Below are 24,338 nucleotides of genomic sequence, written 5' to 3'. Positions count from 1 at the left end.
TGTTTTTTTTTTTTAATTACGATTGCATTAAAATAGAACGAGTATTTTTTACTAGTTTATGAATCTTATTCAGATAATGACGGCATGCCTGAACATGTATGTACATAAATCGCAATTCAAATTTTATAGAGCCCATATAAGAAACTAGTTTGAGCTCCATACACATGAACAATTCTTTTCGCCGGCATTAACATTTTTACACGCGGAAAATTTGTGAGCAAATAATAATAAAAATAATGACATTATAAAACGATTTTAATGTAAACAATAATTTAGTTTATGATTAACACTATGTCGCTATAATTTTTTCTATATCTACAATAAGAAATACGCATGAAAAAACGATAACATAGAAAAATCAAAATACTAACTAAGGCGTGAATCCAAATTATGCGAATTGGTTTTTTTATTATACCTAATTTTATATAGTTGAAGTTTTCTGTTAGTGAGAAAATTTTGAACTTTCATGAATGGTTCTGGAAGCTGTAGTCTACGTTATTTTGAATTCCCTTACGTCCTTCGATACACCTTTCGTCACCTTCAGTTTCTGCTTACCCAATAGCGTTCCACTTGTCTTAGCTCTGGACAGTTTGGCGAATTAGCCTCTCTATGTACAATATTAAGATTATTGTTTTGTGTACCCATGGCCTTTTTTCTATTACATCATGATGACAGATCAGGCCAAAAGAAGTTACATACCTTGTGCCGCATTACAAATGGTTTAACATCTTTTGCAAGCATTCATCAATATAAATATCCGCGTTGACTGACCCAGAAGTTACGTACGGCTGGATTCTTTTACAGAACTGGGGAACTTAATTCTTTTTTGAGGGTTCTTTAGTCTTCTGGAACATTTCCCCGCTGATCCGCTACGTAAAAATCGTTGCCTGGAAGCTGCGAAAAGTCCGCCAATACATAAGTTTCGTCGTCCATAATGCAACACTGAAATTTCGTTACAAAGTTTGCCTGCAAGCTTTTTGTTCTATTTATTGCATCAACGTTCTTCGCAGCATTCCGATCTGGGACTTTCTGAACTTTGTACGACAAAAGATTCAGGGCAACCGCATTTTAGAGCGACATTTCTACCCACCATCAGAAAATAGGTCTTGGACACTTTTAGTTGGAAAATCCCAAATAAGTAGTATGTTAAATACAGAGGCACACAAAAAAAACCCGTTGTGCACCAGAGGGTAGACCCCAATACTTCTAGGCTTTTAAGGTCGCTTAAAATGAATATGACAATAAAAAATAATTAAAATTTTCCGCTACCACCCCCTTACAACCACCCCTGGAGACCGAAATTTCATTTTTTCATGCAAAGTTGAGATGGATATGTATTCCAAGGTTTTTTTGGGGCGCTTCAAACCGAACATGATCGTAAAAAATAATAATCACCCATCGATTACGACCTAATGGGCTCAAACCTACTAATTTCCTAAAGTTCTGATGCACAGATGTATGAATGTATAAACAAATGTATGCTCATTAGGGTGGTCCGAAAAAAAGTAAAGTCGGGATTTTAATGCTCTCACCTTCTAGGCTTGTTCTATATCGAAAAAAAAATTTACCCATATTTTTTATTTTAAATAAAAATATATTTAGAGATACATAGCTCGAAGTGTTTATTTAACAATTTTTTAATACTAACCATGATAAAAATATAGTAAGGTAGAACCGCTGAGAGTCACTTTTCAAATTCTTGACGTTTCCAAACAATTTAATTTTTAAATTTACTCACAAACTCACACACACATTTTCATTTTCAAACTCAAGCAACAACAATTTCGAACAATTTCATTTTTTTATTTTCCCTTTTATATGATTTTAAAATGTTGGCAAACTTCAAAAAAAAGTCATGGCCGACAAATTGAGAGAACGGTTCTACCTTGCTATATTTTTATCATGATACTAACGATTTTTTATTGGTCCCCCATTGCACTTTTCGGGGTTTTTGGGGGGTTTTTGGCGGACTTATAAAATATAGTTTCTATGAAAAAATGGTTAAATAAACAATTGGGTACTATTATTGGAAATCTTCTGGGGAGAAAGCGAGTTTTCCGATCGAAAGATATTGATTTTTAAGAGTTCTATATCATTTTTACGAAAAGTTGTTTTTTTTCATATGAAATACATGGAAAACCTTGAGCGCTTTGAACGAACTCTAAATACTTTATACATATTATCGTCTAAATACATTTTGAACCACCCTAATGCTCATTCTATATGGAACTTTACCACAAAAAACTAATCGTATTTCTATTTTGTCATACTTCACATGATCGAGCAAAGGCGAATGCTAATGCATTTGGCTTACACATGTCTATAATCCTATTTGCACCCACTCTTAAAATTCAATTACAAAATGAAATCCAGTAAATTCCTATTTTATTTATAGGGATATTTTTTTCGTACGATTTTTCTACGACGAAGAAGCATGAAAATAGGAACTTAAGTTGCAATGAACTTGAATGAAAAGTAAATGCACGCTTAAGTATGTATGTATGTATGTACACTTGTGGTCAGTTGATTAAGTTAAGTGACATTATGACCAGTTTTCTTTTGTTTATTTAATGTTTATCTTTTTTTTTTAAATAAAAGTCTAGCACATTGCATAACCAGCAGTCATTGTCGAGCATACTTTATATGGGAGAAAATGTTCAACACCGTCAGCAAAAAAAATTATTAAAAATCAACGCGATTTTCTAGCGTCTTGAAATTTGCACTTTAACCTACTAAAATTAAATGGGCTTAAAAACGGCATACCTAAAATTTTTCGAAAAAAATTTTTAATAAAAAGTTTAAAATTTTTTGGCGTAATTGTTAAAGTTTGTTTAATTTTAATAAATTGTGTACGAAGTTTGAAATTTGCATTTATGAGGTGCTGCTTATTTAATGTGCTAAACTTTTAGAGAAAAAAATTAAAACGTTAAATAGACAAAAGAAAAATAGCCAAAAATGTCACTTAACTTTATTAGCTGACCACAAGGGTAAATACATACATATGTACTTGCGCAAGCAGAATTATATGCATAAGTATGTACAAAAAGCATTGCATTGTTTCCACCTTAAACTTGGGCGAGGACAAAGATGCAAACATAAAAAATAGGAAGAAGAACAAGAGAAGAAAAAAGCGGTGACAGCAGAAAAGAGCGATCGATTTTGTGTTCATTGGCAAGAAGCATGACGTGTTGACGTATGCAAAATTACCAACGATTATTTAGAGCGCATTTGCATGCTAAAATGTGCATACATACATACATATATATTGCATGGTATATGGAAGCGAAAATGTCGATATTTACATCCATACGTACAGCTGTCGGCCATGACATTTGAGCTATTGTACAAAGCTGACACGGATTGACTGGCATGAAATACGTCATAAGCTCATGAATGCAGTTCCTGTGTTCTTCAGACATTTTTTACGTAATGCACATATGTATGTACATACGTAGATGCAGTTGTACGTAAATTGCATGCATGTACATATGTATGCAAGCAGATGGGTGAGAGCCGAGCACTGTTTTTCGGTTTGGTGTTGTTTTTCAACGCTTTTTTTTCATTAAATATTAATAATTGCTATGATTTTTCGTTTGCAAAACAATGCCACCACGCTCAAGTCATGCTCCAAGCAGCTGATTGATTGTGTTGCATTTAGTTAAAAAAAATGAACAATAACAAATGACTCGTGTAACATTGTATTTGCGGTTATGAATTTTACAATTGCAACACAAAAATTTCTTATTTACATATGTATATAAAGCAGTGGCATTAAGAAGAGTTGAAACAAAATCCCTTTAGATTGTTTTTTTTTCTCTTAAACAACTGGAGCGCTGTTTCGGTGTTGCATCTACGAATACGTAACATATATAGATACATTAGACTGCATCACATACAAATAAAATCGGTACTGTTTTCCAATTGGAATTATAAAATCTATTCTATTTTAAGACGTCCACCAAAATATTTTGGAAAAATATCAAGATTTAAGCGAAATGGAGTTTTTATGAATAAAAATAGTTTCTTAAAGATTTTTTTTTTTTTAAATCCCCTCAAATGAAAAAACGGTTTAAGCTTAAAAAAATTTACATAAAAATATTTAAAAAAATTTTAAAAAAATTTTTAACGGAATCGTAATAATGAGATTTTTGATGCTGTTTTTCAACTTTTTTCAAAGATTGGAATAAGAAAATTTGAATAGTTATTTAAGCCGCTTCGAACTTGCACTTTATTTTACTGGAATTTGAAATTCCGCAAAATCTCATTAAAAACTTTAAAATTTAGATGCAATCTCGCAGCATTTTTTTAAGTTTTGCATAGAGTTTGAAATATGAATTTATTGGTTTTTGTTAGCTAATAAGCAACACTTTTATGAAAAAAATAATAAGCACTAAATAAACAAAAGAAAAATAGGCTAAACTGACGCGTTCCTATTATACCACTGTATGTACCGCAGAGAGTAAGGTTGAAGACAGAGTGTTAGGAGCGATGCTATACTATAAAATACATGCAAAACAACACAAAAATTTGAAAATGTTTGCTGTTTCATATGTACATATAGCATCGCTAGTAGCAAACACCTAGGTGATTACCTGGGTCAACAACAAAGCGCAGAAGCGTAAGGATAATGTTGCTCATCGTCTGGCCCTCCCACGGATGCGGGGGCGATTTTCAGTCAAGAATTCGTCGCACACCCACAACATGCATAACACAACGCTGTCCAAAACGCCAAGAAGCGTTAAACTCGACCACAACGTTCATGCAGATGCTAACAAAAAGCGGCTTTTAACGTGCCACAGTTCACCTTGAACTTCTCAGAAGTTGAAAATGCCTAGGATTATTTCCCATCTTAAACCATACGAGCCTTTGTTAAGACATCAGCTATATGTGTGGATGTCAATTGGCAGTTGAATTTCGAAACGATAAGTCCAAGCCACAAGAGGGGGGCGACGGGGGGGGGCCTAACCTCCTCCGTCAGAAGTTTTAGTCAACCCAATGAGCAGACGATTGTACATCCATGGCGACTGTCCCAGGCATACGCAGCATTTGCGGTAAAATAACAGACATATCTTTCCGATATTTCTAATAACTACACTGCCAGAAGCCTCAACATTTCTGCCGCGAAATCCATCGCCACAACTGACGATTTTGGAAGTCACGTTCGATAGCCTTTTCTCCTTCTCAGCACATACATATGTACATCCGACACTTGCAACGTACACAGCGATCCGCAGGTCTATGGTGAAAACTCACAACTGCCTTCACCGCGATTTGAACTCGCGACCAACAATGCTTGAGTCGGAGATCTTCTCGCTGAGCTACTTTCAATTTGGACGAGAAGTGAGAATTTATACACTTACACCGCAAGTTCAACTGTCCCGCTCGCAAGCCGTTTTGCACCAGTTCAGAGATAGTTCTGAAATATGTAGATCGGAACTAGCGCTTTGCCAAACAGTTTCGTAAATTTTACTGCAGGGAAACTACGCAGCGTCGGTGTGGACGGAAGGAACAAATGGTGCGCAGTGGCAAACCTAAAAGACCGCACTGAGGAAGCTAGGGGTCTACTCTGTATTGCGATTCGAAAATAAAATCATTCGGTTTAGAATATTTGGCACTATTGGGTTGTATAAGTCCATGTCGCCTTTCGAATCGCAATAGAGAGACCAGGTGCCCCTAGTCCCGCCGGGTCCCAGGCGTTTCCACAGACTCAAGAGCTACCTCTTTCGGCTGAAATGGCAAGCATCTGTCCCGCATTCCGCAAGGTTCTCATAACACCCAACAGCTTTTCGCATGCATCTCCAAGCTCAAACTTTAATAGATATCTGTGCACCGCACCCATCGACATCGGTCGCCCTCGGCCTCAAACGCGCTCATTTAGAGAATGACAATTCGCCACAATCAGCTTTACGCAGGATAACTTCAAATTTAGCTGAAAGCGAAATTTATGTTCAGAGAGCCGTCTAAACTGGATTAAAGAAATTTTCTTGACATTTTAATAACTTATTTTTTATGAAGAGAGCTTAAATGCTGAATATGCTCATCATAATTTAATGAACAAAAACATCAAAACAAAATGCCAAAAAGCAGTTGTATTAAATTTTCAGTTCTTATTTTTTTAATTTTTCTTTTCCCACAACTATAGTAGCGAAATTTCAGCTTTTCGTCGTTGATTTATTAGAAAATATGGTTTTACGATAAGAAAAAAGAGCACACCCCGTAATAGCGTCATGTTTCGCACCCAAACGATGATATACCGAATAATCCGCGAGAAAGCACGCGATGCGCGCATGCACACAGAATAGTAAAAAAAAAAATTTAAAAAAACGGCAAATTACATATGCATAAATGTAATATGTTTGCATGTACGTTTTTTTATGAATATGTATACTAAAGAAGCCGGTGAAACCGGTCACCGGCTAAGCACTTAATCGGCAACATACTTAAGACTTTTTTTCATTTTTTGACTTACAAAACGTATCTATAATTAAAATGTTTATTACAAGCTTATTTTTTAATATTCCCTTTTAATAATATGCTCAAGCACGTAAGCACAACTATATATTTTTTGTTATTTTTTCTTTTTTAATTTTGCACAACATATTTGCTCAATTTTGCATTTGTCGGCGTCGATGAGATTATAAACACGCGGCCACAGCAACTGCACTGCTGCAACGACTCACTGTAGACTGCGAATGCATTTTTGTGAGCGTTTTTTTTCCAGAGATTTGCAGTGCATTAACCGACCAGCGGTGGATGGTTTCCCTGCATTCGCCGGCCTGTGCGACTGTTGTTGCTCAGGTTAGAGCGCATTAGCTGTGAGAGTCAGGTGTAGTGGCTTACTGCTTTGTGAGGAGTTTGTTTTATTTTTGATATAAGGCGGTCCAAAAATACATGTGGGGAGGGGGGAAAGTTCAAAATGGTAAGCTCTCATCCCTAGGATTTTTCTAAATGAAAACAAACTATAAGTGTATTTTTTGTAAAAAAAGATATCTAGAACTGCCTAAAAGCCCATGAAGTTTTCCATTTATTTTATCTGAGAAAAACCACCATTTTCGTAGAAATGGTCTAGAATTCTTGAAAGTCAATATTTTCGATCGGAAAACTCAGTTTATCTTTAGGAGAATAACAATATGTACATAGGTTCCCCAAAGCCCTAAAAAATTCTTCCGATCGAAAAATATTGATTTGCAAGAATTCTCTACCATTTCTACGAAAATGTCTCATATAAAATACCATTTTATTTTTTAAACAAAAAATACGGTAATTCTTTTTTTTTCATTTAGAAATCCCAGATGAGAGGTTAACATTCAAAATTTTTTTTTTTTTTACCGCCCTAATATCCATGTTTGCACTCGTATATGCATGTAGGTGTATGCATTCATGTACATCCCAAAGTATGTATGTAAGTCGTGACAATAAAATTCTGTCATGTCATTTTTATTGAATGAATGACCTCCTGGAGTACCCACCGGTTAGTTGGCTTTTCAGCACTTTCAAGTAATTTGCTTGCCATCTAAGGGCTATGAAAGTGTTATCGGGTATTTCAAATGAATCACTGCAAACTTGAATTTGCAGTTGTTTATTTTTTTTTTATTATTATTTTTAGATAATGCAAATTACATTACTTTTTAATTGTTTAAGAAGAATCTAATGAAAACTCGCTTCATTAATACTCATTTGTATGTTTACAAACAAGGAAGTAAGCATTTGGATGAGGTAACATAATGCCGGCATGAATAATAAAATTTATGTTCCCAAATAAGAAACTGATTTCTCATCAAAATTAAGTGGAAAGGCTTAGGGTCGCCACAAAAAAAAAAAAAATAAAACTCAACGATGCGCAAATAACCGCAAAATATCGAAATCATTTTATTCAAGGATTAACAAGAAATGAAGAAGCGCATTTTTAAGAGTGGGCTCTCTTCGTCTATTTACCAGCAGAGCAGTAGGTAAAGATATTGAATCTTTTAATCGTCAACGTAATATTGATTTATTTACACTGATGGACAATAATCGGTGCGAAATTCAAAATGATATTGCTAGCATTTTCAAAAATTTACTGTAATTTCTAACGACTTAAAACTTGAATTCAACTATCTTGAAAGTTGTGAATCATAACGGTGGCTTAAAATTTAATGTGCTACAAAACTGTATACTCGAAAATTCTGAATAAAAAATTTAAATTTTTTTTTTTTTTTTTTTTTTAATGTGATTAATTTTTGTGAATTTTGTGTAAGCTTCGAAACTTTTATTAATGTATTAATAAATAATTTAACATAAGTTGGAGTCGAGTCAAAGTAGTGCTCATTCCCAAGCCTGGTAGGAAAAACCACAAACGGCCTCTAAACCTTTGGGCATAGCTCAATCTTAAGACTTAGGCCGATAGCAACGATTCGATTTGTACCAAATTTCGGACAAATGTCCAATCGTATGACACTGCCTTTAAGAAATAGTACTACCAGGAAAGAAAGAGCGGATATTTACTCGAATAGCCAGGCATCTACTGAAACCAAATCTAAGCTAGCCAAAGAAAATACTCTCTTGTCTGGGTTCCCGGCCATAGGAACATAGAAGGTGACGAGAAAGCAAACGAATTAGCCAAGGCGGGAACTTGTATGGATGAAACTGTAGCGGTGGTACAGCGATATCCCCTCAGATAAATGCAAACAGAAACCAACGTGCACTTTCGGGAACTTTCAAAGAGAGATCCAGATTTGCAAGATAGCAATCGTCAATGACAGTGCTTTATTTTTAGTTAAAATATACTAAAAAAAAAACTCAGTACCGATTGCTTTATTTAATTTAAAACTCGGTACATGCCAACTATAATCTTAGTTTTGAAAATGTTTTGTTTCAAAAAGGGGGACAGATGGACATGACTATGACTAAAATATCTCATATATGTATTTTTGGAACTACTTAACTTGTATATATTCAGTGGCACAGTCGACTTGACAAAGTACATAGATAAATACATTTTTCTATTGAAGTGGCAGCTATAAAAAATTATGAAATTCAGAGCAATCAACTCTGTACATAAATGAGCTACACGAGCGAGAATAATTCACTAAAAAAGCAGACAAATAATAAAGTAAAGACAATATCACAATGACAAAGCTAAATGTGTAATACGTTGAATATAAGACTTGACTGCTATAACACAGTATCGATCTAAACTCTCTTCAAGATTAAAGACTGTGAATAATCACATTTATACGCCAAAAGAATATTAAGCCTAAAATTTTCGTACAGTTGCTGCGCTATTTATGCCAATTCAATTCAAACAGTTTGCTAGCACGTGTGCTCAAGTTCTCTTTGGTAAGCAACATCATTAAAGTGCTAATAAACGGTAAAAAAAAAAACAAAACAAAATATACACCCACTGGAAAAAGTTTCGATTCAGAGATTTTTTTACATTATTCATAGTTTTTTATAGAACAAAAATTTTCAATTTATTCTAAACAACAATTTTTTTAAATTTGTGAAACTCTCAGAAAAGTTTTTATTTCCAATTCAGTTTTAGTCTACTAATGTGCTGGATTGAAGTTTCTTTGAAAATTGTTTTATATGAAAAAAAATGCACAACGCAGTAAGAAAAAATTATCAAAAATCGACTAGATTTTGGATGTTCTCAAAACTTACACTTTATTATACTGAATTGAATGGGCTATAAAATTAAATAACCGAAATTTCTAAAAAATTTGACGAACAAATTTTAAATTTTGCTGACAATTTGGCAAATTTTTCCAAAGTTTAGATCAAGCTAACTTTTGACTTAAGTCCAAAAAATGGCTAAACTGAGTTAAGTTGAGTTGGAGAAACCAGCTCTATGCTTTTTTTTTGTGTTCCACAGTGTTATAAAAAGGACTATATTTTTTATAAAAAATGAAATGAAATGAAACTTATGAAAAACGTAAAACAAAAATCTCTGCACGAAAACTTTTCCTAGTGCATATATATATGTATGTATAAGTAAATCAACAAAAAAAACTTTAGAGCCATTAATGAACTGCGTGTAGGCAACTTAAGTCGTTCACCCAAAGCTAGATAAGTTTGTGTTGCGCTCATTCCACTCCATTCTGCAGACTCAGCTAGCAAAAACAGCTGTAAACAGTTTAAATATTGTTGACTTGAATTATTGTTGTTTTAAATTATTCTTCAAACGAGAATGGCTCGTTTCACCTGTGCTCATTTAGGTTTTGTTTACCAAAATACTGCAATGTTTTTTTCAACAGCTCTGCTGTAGATACAAACGTACAGAGTAAAAATGGGTTAACCATTTTTTAAATGTTACTTTAGTACAGCAAAAAATAAATAAATAGAACAAAGTTGTTTGAATTATTAGTAATCAACGTTTATGAAAATGCACAATTTTAAAGCTAGTGGAATGAGGTCAAAAGTGAAATTAACTCTAAAGTGGCTTGTTACACTTTATGCTCTAAATGAGTGCAAAAATCGACACTTTAAATTGTTTAGAATTTGGAGCACCGAAATCGGGGTTAATTGTGGTATTAACGTATTTTGTGGTAAATTTTTTTTTAGTGGATTTTTTGCAGCACTTCCTTAAAGAAATATTGAGGATAACATTGATCTTCTGATATATGTCTATTTATGGTTAGCTACTGCTGAGAATACACTTGGAGAAATGGATCTATGTTATTTATTCCTAAATCGGGCAAAAAGCTGTTTGATTTAAATACTTAAATCGTACAGAAATACATATATGTACATAAGCCAAACTTCTTTCATTCTCGAAACTCAATTAAGACACTTAGATCTACACATTAGGTTCAAACGCAATTCGGTTGGACAGTATCAGTAACAAGAGCGCTTTCAAGACTAAGAACATTAAACTTTTGGCCTGAATGGATATCGAGCATATTTTCGATAATACTGCATATGGTTCCATCGAGTGCACATTGGTTCAAAGAGACATATAGGACCTTGGCCTTGCATCTGTGGTCATAGGTTTGCCATGCCTCACCGTCACTGGATCAATGAAAACTGACTTCGCTTCTAGGATGAACTCTTCTTTATATTTTTGTCCAAGCAACAACAGCCACGAACGAAGAGAGATAAAAGAGTAAGAAATGCCTATGTGGGCTTTCTGACCATGACCAAGCCGGTCTGCCTTGATAAACATTTCTTAGCGAAAATCCCAAATCGCGAAGACCGGACCCAGCTGGTTACATTTGTACACAGGCAGTTCAAGAAGTGACTGAAGACAAAGTGGCAGCTGTTATATATGGACCTGACACTAAACTTGCAATACCAATGAGAAGATGGTCAACGGTGTTCCAATAAAATGCTGAAAAGGGGTTGGTTATCTTTTCCGGAAGACAAGCGGCTATTCGGGACCACTCCAATGAGAATGATCAAATCAAAGCTTTAATTTTTGGCAGCAATAAATACGTTCAACACTATGCTGTGTACTAGACAACTGTGGGATCGTAAGCTACGAGCTCACCGACGAGTTGGCGCGCAAAAGATTCTCAACTGTGTAATGATGGGGTCTTAGACAGCCAAGACTCTTGGACTGCCTTTGTGTTAAGATGGATATTATTCTTTTAAACATAACAGATATCACGTTACGCTCTGGGTATCTTAACTGGTCACAACCGATTACGTTTTCATATTGACTGGATTGGTGTGACCATACAAAGAGCCAAAGTGTCGGATCTGTCTTGAAGTCGATGTTTTTTTTCGAAATTTGAGAACCTTATCTAGTGTATTAAAAATGTTAAACCAACTGTTACGTTTCACTCTAATAAAAATTATACGAATTTATAACTCATATTCAAATGCTTAAAACGCGCCCAACCACTTGCTTGGCAATTTAAGCACGCTGAAAGAAATAGTATATGTATACGAATTATTATGAGCAAAGCTGCTAAGCACGCGAATGGCTATATAAATATTTATACAAAATAGACAGCGCTTTCTGTTGCTGTTTTTTGTTTCTTTTTTTTGCCAAAACAAGACACGCCTTATGTTCTGCAGGCAAAAGTTAATTGAATTCAACAAAAAATACAAAAGTGTAAGTAATGCGGCAAATGTTGCGGTGCTCTGACTATTCAAACAACATTCAAGTAAAAAAAAAAAATTTAATTAAAAAAAACGAACCATAATAGCATGCGGTTCAGCCAAAAAGAGCGTGTTTATATCAAATTTATTTGCATAAGCATTTATGTATGTAAATGTGACTTTTTTATGTACGTACAGTGACTTAAAAAAATGACCGCGTGTATTTTTTTGTTTGTAATATTCGCAATGTTTTTCAAGTATATTTTTTTGTTATTTTTCTATAAAAACATTTTCCCAGCTTAAGCCAAAATCATATATGTAAATCAAAGTTTCAAACTTTATACAAAATTTAAGAAAATTGTAAAAATTTTCATCAAAGTTGCAAAACTATTTAATCTGAATCTTTAGCACATATTTGAGTGAAGCAGTTTTATAGCCCATACAATTTTAGTCTAATGAAGTTGGTCCATAATGTGCTAAAATATTCATCTTGAAAATTGTAAACTACTTTTTTGTATAAAATTTTAAACTCTATTTTACATGGTTTTGGTAATAGCTTGGCCAATATTTTCATAGAAAAATAACAAAAAAGAATTTACTTGAAAACCATTGTGAATATTGGAAACAAAAAATCCACAGGTGGTCACTTTTCTTAGTCACTGTAAATGTATTTATATTCATACATATGTACATGTCTACATACAATACGCATGCGAATCTTAACGTACACTTATTGTTTGTATGCCTTTTTTTGTAATTGTTTTGGCGCGTGTCCAAAGTCGAATTATGTATGTTTGAATGTGCATATGTACTGCTCTCGTATGCGCAATTATCAACAAACCAAATTAACGCCAATTCGGCTAATTTATAAATGAACCAAATAATCAAAATTAGAGTGTAGTATATATTGGCAATGATTTCAAATAAATGGATCTTTTTTATTTTTAAACCCAAGCGGATTTGAGCGAATAGCAACAAACGACCGGCAGGCAGCAAATGATTGCATTACTCATCACAGGTAGAAGAGATGCGAGACGGAGATACACAACAGGTACTTAGCATCGTTAGTCTATTTATTCTTAAAATTTGATTTTGCGACGCATTTCTATGGCTTTCCTATATTTTCTTGTATTTATGCCCTTTCATGATTGCTGTCCAATTAATTTATGTCTATTTCACATGTCTGGCATTAACAAATGAATTCGACCCACCAATCTTCATACATACATACATATCATAGTAAGTGTGCAGAGATAGCGTCTGGGTAATAATAGAATAAACGATGTAGACAAGCAAAAAGCATGTGGACATACAAATGTATGTGAGTGGTTTGAAAACCGTATTCATTACAAAGTCCAAAAATCGCTAAATTTGGCATACAGATTATTAATAATACATAGGTATGTATGTAGATAAAGCCACATTTTTTATACCAATTTTTATTTCGGTTGTTTTTAATATTTGAATTTTTTTGGTTGTCATTGTTGAGTTGAACTTTTTCTGGTGTTAACAATTCGGCGCCCGTTTAGTCTATAAGTATACCATCTGTAGGTATTGTATGTACAAGTACAAATATCAATATTAGAGCGATAAAAAAAATATTTGTATTGATATCGACACCAACTGTACATGAATATCGATAACAGTATCGAAAGAATTTATCGACAGCTGAGTGGAAGATTGACCTATCTCGGCAGCCGATTCAAAAACGCCCCATCTTAACATATTTTCAATATATTTTCAGTTGAGATAGGTCGTATTTGAACCAAATTTTGAGATAAGGCGTTCTTCGACCAAATTATGAAATAGGAATTATGAGATAGGTTGATCTTCCACTCAGCCGTCGATATGTATATGGATAAATATCGATAAATTTATTACCAACGATATCGATAAAAATATGTCTGTATTAGAAATGTTAAATTTTTTTGTTAATATTATGAATTACATACATAATTAATGGTCGGCCAGGAGACGAACTTGGAATCTACCGGGAGATACTTCGCATTAGAGATGTGCGCTGGACTAAATAATCATAAAAATTTTAGATTTCGAACCAAGCCATCCCGACGTTTTTCAGATTTATCCATCATGACGGTCTACAAAGTGAAACGACTGACGCTGATCGATTTTCAGTGCCTAGAAAGTGTACATAAGCAGAATATTAAAAATTCTATACAAGTATAGTTTCGTTTTTTTTTTTTACGGGAATCTTACGGCCAACATATTCCGAATTCGTTATGGGACGCTAACTGTCAATATTTTCTGAAGGTTTCTTGGAATTTTTTTTATGGAAAATTTCGCAACGAGTTTTTTTTTCAATTTTGTTAAATTGAGTATTTCGTTTATGCAAGGTTCGTTATATCGGGGTTTTACTGTACCTTGAAAAATTGGCATAAGATTGGACTTCTTCACATTTTTATAGAACTTGCAATAAACGAATTGTATTATATTGCTTAAGAAAACGTAATTAATTTAAATCGCTCTGCATTTGATTGCTCTATATTCTCAGGTAATTTTTTGGCGAAGAAACTACCATATAATTTTTCTAATAAACAAGTAATTTTTAGGCAAAAAACAAAACCGACTTCAAATCTCATATAAAAATTTAGGAGTACCGTTAATTTTGTCATGATCCAATGATCGGATCTAAACCAGATTACTATGGGACCACCTATGAGACACTACCTTTCCGATGCAAAAAGAATTTTCGAAATCGGTTGACGTGGTCCAAAGTTATGCAGTAACATAGAAAAAAAATATTCCGATGAATGGATAACCTCCTCCTTTTTTGAAGTCGGCTAAAAAATGCGATCCAGGGATATTTCAAAAATAATCAAAAGAAAAACGCGATTTCCAGGGATATCTAAGATCAAAAAGTTATCAAAAATATCAAAATATGTTGAATTATGAAATTTTAAAATTCTCTCATTTTCTTTACATAGAGCGTGCGGCACTCTAATGTACATACATAGGAGTACACACAAATAGAGGCCTTTTTATTATATTCAAGAACAAAAAAAAAAAACACAATTACCGCTTGTCAACCAAAACGTGCGGCGAAAAATTTTAGTTCGCTAATTTTGAGTTCAATTTTACCAAAATATAAAATTAGAACCTGGCATTTTCATGTTGCATAGCAACGAATTGAATAAAATTTAGAGGAAAGAAATAAAAACAAAAAATGTACCGAAATAGCGACTGCTTCGAAGATGTCTAGATGGCTGATGATATAAAAAAATATATTACAAAAATTATGTAGTTTAAGTGACTTGATGAGTAAGCAGCTGAAATTCGAAATATTGGAGGTAAAAAAAATACACCATTTTTTTATATTACTTTGGTCGAATAGTTATCAATTAGGTATATAAATACGGGTCTGTGGTCAGTTTAAGAGTATTAATTTTTAAAAGATTAAAAAGTGCAAGAAATCACAGCCAGCTTAAAAGCGATAGACTACAAACTACCTTTATTTAGCTATAAACCGGTTGAAATGTTTTTTTTATGAATTTGCATTACTCAGCGCTCAGTGTTTGCGACTTAGTTTGCATTAAACTGAATTTGATTTTACCTTCAAAGCGTTAGTGTTTGAAACTTAAAACTTTTGTAAAAGTTCCTAAGCATTTTCCCATTATTTCAATCACAATGTTTATGCTTTGCATTGTCACTGTAGCCACTGTAAATCCTGCAAACACGTTCCTTGACTAATTAAAAGTATTTACATGTCGCACACATCAATTAGCTATCCTTTCATAAAACTTTTTGTTTTGATTTTTTTTTATTATCACATCTATTATAATTTTAAGTATGCGTTTTTAGTAAACTTTGCGAATTCGCGTGCCAAACACAACTGATGCCAAACTTGCAGACCAGCCAACCACCTCAGCTTGCCTCGATAATGAGCGCACATTTAGCTACATACAACCACATTTACAACAAAAATGCTACTAACAAAAACCGGCAGTGACGGGGACAACAGCAATAACAAGCAAAATAGCATGCGGCATGGCGGCACAGTGTGGAGATATTGGGGAGTGTGGGTAATAAAAACTAAAACAATAAATGGTAAAATAAAACAAAAATCAGGGACCGTAACGGTTATAAACTTTATACTAAAAATTATAATTTAACCTTTAAAATTGGATTTCTATGTTTCCGATTAAGTTTGTCAGCTGTTTTATGATTGTCATTTTATCGATTACGGTTAATCTTTTTATATATTTTTGGATTTTGTTATTTTTGATAAAATTTTGATTTTTATTTTTTCGATCATATCCATTGTAACCGTTATTTTAAGATTTAATTTTAATAATAAAATGTTTAAATCTGTCAAAAATACGCAGTCTCTATTAAAACGATTAAAAATAATCAAAATAATTAAAAATCCGAAAATATGGTTATTTTATATCGAAAAAAAAACCAAAATTACAAAATAACGATTAATTTGGACCGAAAAAATAAAAATCTAAATTTAACGGTTATCCTTGTTTGAAAAATAATAAAAATCGAAACATGATTTTGCAATGATCTACAAATAAAAATCTTGATCTATGTAACGGAAAAGGAGAAAAGGAAACAAATTCTAAATTTTGGAATCAGCACAATGTTGTCTTGTGCCGTATCTATTGCCAAGATAATCGCTTATTTTTGGGGATAAAGCACTGCGACCTTAAAACCAAATCGAGCTAGTATCCGACCGAAATATTCGTAGATTTCACCGCGCCCTCTGTTATGATATCACCCACGTAACTTCCGTGATAGTGCGTGATTGAAACTTTGGCTGGCGTGAGCGTTCGTGAGCCAGATTTTCCGTCCATCACGTAATTTTCACATATCGAGTCTAACCGCCAAAAAGATGTTTAGGGCTCGTATGATGTATGTAACATGTACATTAGGAATGTTAATCTCGGCATCCCGGTATTTTCGGGATTTGTAATTTACACTGGTGGCAATAACAGAAACGCTTTATGTTGAACCGTTTTGGCTATATTTCTTTTGTTTATTTAATATTTAACATTTGTTTATAAATGTGTAGCTCAATATACATACATATAACACCTTGCGGCAGGCAATTTTACACACACACACACAAATATATATATTCGCCAAACCAAGGGCCAAATATAGTAAAATTGCGTTCTTAATTTTTCTCTCTGACGTCAGGATTTTTTAAAAGAACTTTGAAATTTGAAAGATATGAGTAATTCACAAAATGATTTAAAAATTTCAGTGCAATATACTTAAGAAAGCAGTATGGGCATCAAATGAAGGAGAAGATTCTGTAGAGTTAAAACACACAACATTTTTTGGTGCGTAAGGGACAGGTAGGTATTGAAAATACGCTTTTATAATTTTATCCTCGAATATCCTTGAAATTTTTTCAATTCTTATTTTTGAAAAACTTATGTGTTAAGGACTAACTTTATTAGCTTAAAAAAATAAAATAGATTAAAGGGGAATTTTCAATTCCCATTCGTCCTTGTGAACCCAAAAAAATTATTTGATTTGGTACCCATAATTTTGTTTTCAATTGCACTGATTTTTTTAAAATAAATTTTTGAATTTACCATATCTTTGAAATTATAACGAGCCCTAACCGCCAAAATAACGTGACATTTTTTTCAAAATTTTCGCTTTAATGCAGAAATGCATCTAGATGTCCTAAGAATATTTCTGCATCAAAAATGTCGCTTACGTTCTCGGGCTCGATAAAGCCTTTTCAAAAAAATCATGACGCCAGAGAAATGCCGATTTATATGCAGTTAATTATGTGTAATATGAGGTAGACTTTTATAAAAAATTTAAATTTTGGATAAACAAAAAGACTATAGACAAAACTGGGCGAACTAAGATGCTTCTTTTCTTTCTGCCACCAGTATTATGAACTTCTTTCAACCAGAAAATAATTTGTTTATTTAATTTTTTTTTGCATCGAGCGTTTTTCGACATAGCTTAAATTACTTTATCAGATATGTACACAGTAAAATATTATTAAATGCATATAAATTTAATTACTGTCTCTCGTTTTGTTACTTATGAAATAATTTTCACTTTAAATTAAAAGTACGTTTCAAACCCATTTATTATTTATTATATGGTAGGAGAGCTTCTCAAACCATATTGAGCAATTTTTTCATGTTAAGTCGTTGAAAAATAATAAATATCTAAATCCCGGGACTGATTCCGCGATCCCGGGATTGAACCAACGATATCCCGAAAATCCCGGTATCGTAAATATCGCAAAAATAACATCCCTAGTACATAAATACATATGTGTATTTTCAACCAAAATAAAATCGTAAACTACTGCTGTTTAACTTATTTGCTGTACACACTTCTGACGCGATGGATCTGCAGAAACAATTTTTAAAGACATTAATGCGGATATACAGATTTATGTATTTGAAAAAGTCAGAAAACAAAAGTTGTGGCGATGTTTTAAAATTTTGGGAGTAAGCTAAAAACTTTTCACTTCTTAGAAGCTTTTCAAGGCAAATTTTACAAGTAGCAGTCAGCTCAGTAACTATTGAAAGAGTTTTTGCTGTGTCAGGCAGAATTCTAGAAGAAAGACGTACACGACTGCTTTGTGATAACCTGGACAAAATATTATTTTTAAATAAAAATATGAGCTAGTCATTTTAAAATTACATTGAATGAATATTGGTGTAAATTCTTTTCTATATTCGTAACACATACATATGTGCATACATATGTACACATTTGTAAAAAAAAGTAATAGTGCATTCACCCCAGGCAAGGCGTTTGGCCAAGCTTTTGTAACAATATTTATATGAAATTCTTTTTATGTATATAAATAATGTTTCAATTTGAAAAAAAAGTTCGTGAAAAATAGTGTGTGAGCGTGCGAGATTTAAAAACTAGGCGACGTGCGTGAACGTGATTGAAAAAAATTTAACAGAACGTGAGTGTGCGTGATTTACAAAACCATCAACGTGAGCGTGCGTGAACGTGAGCCACGTGCCCATCTATAGTTGAGAAACAGTTTCCAGAATCGCCCTGTAAGTCTATTTTTATTAAAATATATATTTATTTTGTGTCGTCGTTGATTTAGCAAGCACATCCTTTGCATCATAATGATGCAATAATAAATTTTTCCTCGCAATTCATATTAATCGGTTAAGAAGTGTACAAAAAACGCAGAGATTAAATAGGTATATTGTAATCTCAAAAAGTAGAAGACAACTTTTGGCTTATCAACAAACAACGCACGTGTCATCGTAACAGTCACATTTTTAACCCAGCAATGCTACTGCCCTTCTGGAAAGGATTTCACTTTACATTTTAAAGCTTTAGTAAGCCGAAATCTATACCTTTGCCGAGGCAGGTTTTCTTGCAGCTAATAAAGTAACTGTTGCACTGTAAACTTATATTGTGTGAGAAAAATACAACCAATAGGCTACTACATCGCTGTAGTATAACCGGTTGAGAGAATAGCTGGACAGCATGCTGACCAGTCGGTCATGCGCGTGTATGCCAAATGTGGAAAAGATAAATTTGCAAAAAAAAAACACGTTGCAAAAGAAAAAAGCAACTAGTATACAAGTTTCAAGCGAAGTGGCACCCACCACTAGCAACGCTACTCAGCTCAGCTGAGTCACTAGAGAGTACAAAAGCAAGCGTATAAATTTCGATAGAGATCAGATTAGGTCCATGGCAATAAGTAATTAATTGTTTTACGCTGTCAACAAAGCTGCGAGCGGCTAAATCAGTTGTTTTTTATGCGGTACAGCATGGCGTATGCGTGATGGCAGTCGTGGACAGTGAGGGTAATGTACAAACTTTCCATGCCTATACATATTACATACAATCATGTGCAAATATTTATGTATGTATATGCACATAATTGAATTTTATATAATAGTTGGTACATATAAGCATATTCTGGGTTTAACCTTAATTGAATTTATCTACAATAAATATAGCGCATCAAAGCAATTTAAGCCTGGTCGATATCAATTTGATTTGGCGACACGTATGCATCATGCTTGACATGTAGTAGGAAACATTTTGCGAATGCGTTCAAACTTCTATGGCTAAAGAAGCGCTTAAAATGTTATAAGGAAAATCAACAAGAATAAGCTTCGATAAGAAAATTTATTTATTTGCATATCAGGGCGCGTCTAATGGACTTAAAATTAACGCCTGCACGCGTTATGCACTATGTAGCAGCGCTAATGTCTTGTCAACTGTCAACATTTCCGTGTGTATCTATGGTTTAACGTTGTAATATTGCGCAAACTTGCTACCTGGTAGAAATTGAATGAAGCTCTCACGTGTTACCTCCCCGCATGGGGACGGGGACAACATTTATGTAATGTATTTGGAAAAGCTTGCAAATGGAAAATACATACATATGTGTGTATGTACACTTGATGAGAAATGTACTCAAAAGTTGCATGCAGCACGCTAACAGCTAAGTAGCCAATTTACTTGCCCCAGAAGTGTTGCATAAACAAGTACATATATTTCACTTTTGGGATTTTTTTGTTTAAATGGAAACCCTTTCCTAAGCGCGGAGGGTCGCCGAGAGTACCAGATTGAAGACTTGAGTTATAATTACCTTGGACTCTAACTTCAGCCAGCCAACCGTTACATTTCAGTTCTCAAGCTAAGGAAATTTTACGCTAAGAAAATTATAAGCCCAGCATCGTTTTATCAGATAATGTGGCAACCAACTGCTATGGGTTAAGAGACCTCTTTTCTGGCCCTGACAGTCCTTCAGAAATACGGTTTACTTCAGCAATCAAAATTTGTTCGGGTAACTACGTAACCGAAACGTCTCGCATTTATATTTGGCCAAGGGCCGTCACTTCACAAACATTCCTCAAAACTGTTTGGGTAATATTTATGCTGTTACAACAAGAAATATTCTTTGCTTCTAGCAAGATATCTAAAATTACCAAAGTAATATACATTTCAGCGACCATTACTTTGAATACGTTACTATGAAAACGCCATTTGCAAGTTATAGACAAGCACAAGCATTTTCAGTGAATCACTCAAAAGTAATTGATATTTTATTGTGATATTTGCTACAGACAACTTTAAAATAATTCACGATTTTTCCGAATGACCTTCATTTAATCCCATCATATGTAAGTAATATGCGCATATTTTTGTAATCAATCGATTTTGCCCACTAGCAGAGTTGTATAATTGATTAAAATAATATAAAAATGTTCATTTAAAGCGAAATAAGAAATAAGTTGGAAATTATCAGCACAGGCTTATACGACAAAAATAAAATTTATAATTTCAACAAATTGATAACATTCCATTGAACTTTTGTGTTACTATGCATTCGGGAGATGTAAAGATTTCTAATTTTTAACCCCAAAAACAACAAAAGATTAAAATAGCAACTAGGCGCTGCGTGCACATTTTATAGTAAGTACGTGGTTCGATCATTTGCAAGTGTGTGGCCACAATAAAAATATACAGCATGTACATAAATATGTATGTACTACATATGTTTAAGCGCCATTAAAGAAAGCATTTAATTATTTTTATTGCAATTTAAATGTGTCAGCAAGCATCAACATGTACACAATTGTATGTTTTATTTTTAAACAAAAAAATGGCAATAACACGAGAGAATTACTTACTACGAAACGCGTTTTTTATGGACACGACAGGGTAAATTTAAAAATAATTTAGAACCTACATACTTATATAGAGTGAGAAAGTTATCAAGTCTAGACATGGTATGGAATGGCGCTAGGGTCAGATAGCCAAAAATCAAGCAGTGATCAGATGTACGGAAATTTGAATAATTAATATACATTATTTCGGACATTAAATTTTGATTTATTTGGAATCGTAAAGATTCTGTTTTCGCACGTACTACGAGTATTTTGGATTCATTATATCAATAGTTTAACATCAAATTAAATTATACATTTTAAACTGCATTAAATATGTACATATTATAAAATTTAAAGCTTTGACGCAAGATGATGAGCACGAAAATTGGTGCATACCAAACATGGCACAGCACAGAAACTGGTTGTCTCTAAAACAAATCAGACAACGGATGCCGGAAATTCGTTTCAAAATACCTCTGAGATGCGGAAACCTATGGTAGCAGTAAAAATGTAACATTTGCGGACCGTGCTTTTTTATTTACTCTGGAGAGCCGTAAAAAATTTAAGACATGAAACTCTTCTATAAGCTTTAGCAATTATTCCCCTGACAAGTATCATCATCGAAGCTTTTACAACAACTAAAGAAATTGTGATTAAGAAAAATAAGAAACTGGTGCTCTTTGATAGCATAATTGGTGTTACGAACTATTTTATTATGCATTTGTGTATACATACCTAATATAAAGCTGTTTCTATATGTACAAACAGTTTGAATATAATGCCGCCGCTTTGAGGAACATAAACTCATTCACTGAACCATAACAAAATAAAGTTATATATTTTATATGAAACTTTGCAATAAATTGCGCATTAAGAAGCAACTGACACAATCAAGAGATAAGCTGAATGTGTGTCATTCATTCATGTGTGATTTCTTTGTCGCAACAAAGAATACGTGAAATTTGAATCGAAAAACAAAAAATTTACATACTCGCAAATAGGAAGTAAAATAGCAGTAAAATTTGAAATGCAAAGCAAAACCAATTTAAGCTTTTGTGCACACATTGATTTAGAAAAATGGATTAGATAAAGAAATTATCATTTTTCATGTCTTCGCAAATAAAAAACGATTCACAACTTTTATATAGGTATCATTGACTCATCCTAGTTTTTAAATCAGCGAAAACAGCTCAATGGGAGCGCAATTGATGGTTTTGTAAAGTTGTATATAATCGCCAAAAAGTGTTTAAGAGCGGATGTGGCAATTCTGGCAGGAAATAAATCTATGTAGACTGGACTTTTACTAAGAAATTGAAACCAAATTCAAAACTGCATACGCAATGATTTTTCATGGTGAATCTTCAAGAATTAGCAGTACTTACAAGCAAAATTATCAGCAAAAACAATGAGGTATACGAAACTCCACACACCACAATAGCCCATCTTCGCTCTGGCTATTGCAGCAGGCTTAACTCATACCTGAGAAGAATTAATGAGGATGTGCCCAACCAATGCCCGGCATGTGGAGAGTCGCCACATGACCTCTTCACATGCCCTTAGAACCCCACCCAGCTGAAGCCCCTGTCCTTATGGACAGACCCTGTGGAAGTCGCACACTTCCTGGACCTCCCCTTAGCTGAAACGGACAACGTTGACGAATGAACCGACCCGAGCAGGGCTTGGTAACCGCTACAACAACAACAACAACAGGTTTATGAACTTTGAGTAAGTTGCGACTAGCGTGATGAAGAGGCGACTCGAATTTTCCAATAACACGCTCAATTCATGGGGTGTTAATTATACATCTTTAGCCACATATTTGTCTACCACAAAGGCATCAGAATATAGAGTATATTTGGAATACGTATATTCGTATTCTACCCTTTGTCCAGCTGGCAGTTTTGTCAACAATAGATTTTGATGTGATGTGCATATCCAATCAAGAGGATCACATACACAACAACCATACAATATGAAAAAATCCGTCACTTACCTCTGATGGCGACATTGATGACATCTTCTTCACGTTTAGGCTATACAATTTTTAGATGTTATGCCCTGACGCTTCTTTGTGGCTTTGCGAATGGATAATTGTATTAACTTTTCCTATTTTTATATTAATTTTATTAAATTTCTTAAGTTGTTGACAATCACGAAAAATTTCCCATCTGACAGTTTGTTGTATTTTGACAGCTAGATGTCAAGTCAAATTGACAATCGGAAACGGTTAGGGACCAAAACGAAATCTGTAGAAAGTGTTCCCGACGGCTATTATCGATTATAGTAGGTACAGTTTTTTCGCCTTGGCAACTAATATCTGCTACGGCGACATCAGGCGGCCAATGGAGTATTATGGAGAAATACGAGATGCAATATCTGTCGGTGCGTAGGAGCAAATAAGTGGCATTTATGGACCTGCGCAAATCGCTTATACAGTGTTTACATGAGGCGATTTTACGGCCGACGTTCAGTTATAAGCAACAAAATCGCCTGGTGTGAACGGCCTTTATACTAATCGTCCTAAATGGACTAAATTATTTTTATTATTATAGGTAAATAACTAAAAAAGTAAAAATATAGACGTAGTCCGCCTTTTGCTATTATTTAAATGGTATACAACTTTTTTTGTGCAAACTTATATTACAGGTGCCATAAGGGGTCAAAGGTCGGGTCTTCGAAAATTTAAAACCTTAAATGTAGTTCAAACAA

At 33.7% G+C, this 24,338-nt stretch overlaps 1 protein-coding gene across 3 annotated transcripts in view; it reads right to left on the bottom strand.

Annotated features, from left to right (window-relative positions):
- LOC118742916 (ubiquitin-conjugating enzyme E2 W) overlaps positions 1–23,838 on the bottom strand; it is a 40,377-nt gene extending 16,539 nt beyond the window's left edge. Inside the window, exon 1 of one of the 3 annotated variants that reach the window (XM_036475345.1) lies at positions 23,623–23,838. In XM_036475345.1, coding sequence (XP_036331238.1) covers positions 23,623–23,646 — 24 coding nt within the window. In that variant the 5' untranslated portion in view covers positions 23,647–23,838. Of the gene's footprint in view, positions 1–6,469; positions 6,693–15,595; positions 15,774–23,622 lie in introns of those variants that run through there. The other 2 variants (XM_036475343.1, XM_036475344.1) reach the window with 2 other exon arrangements.
- Positions 23,839–24,338: the final 500 nt, after the last annotated feature.

The sequence above is a fragment of the Rhagoletis pomonella genome, unplaced genomic scaffold, assembly GCF_013731165.1.
Source record: "Rhagoletis pomonella isolate Grant_MI unplaced genomic scaffold, Rhpom_1.0 Rhpom_scaffold_00007, whole genome shotgun sequence".
NCBI lineage: Eukaryota > Metazoa > Arthropoda > Insecta > Diptera > Tephritidae > Rhagoletis > Rhagoletis pomonella.
The sequence above is the reverse complement of the archived record's forward strand: the minus strand, read 5'-3'. Positions and strand labels throughout refer to the sequence as shown.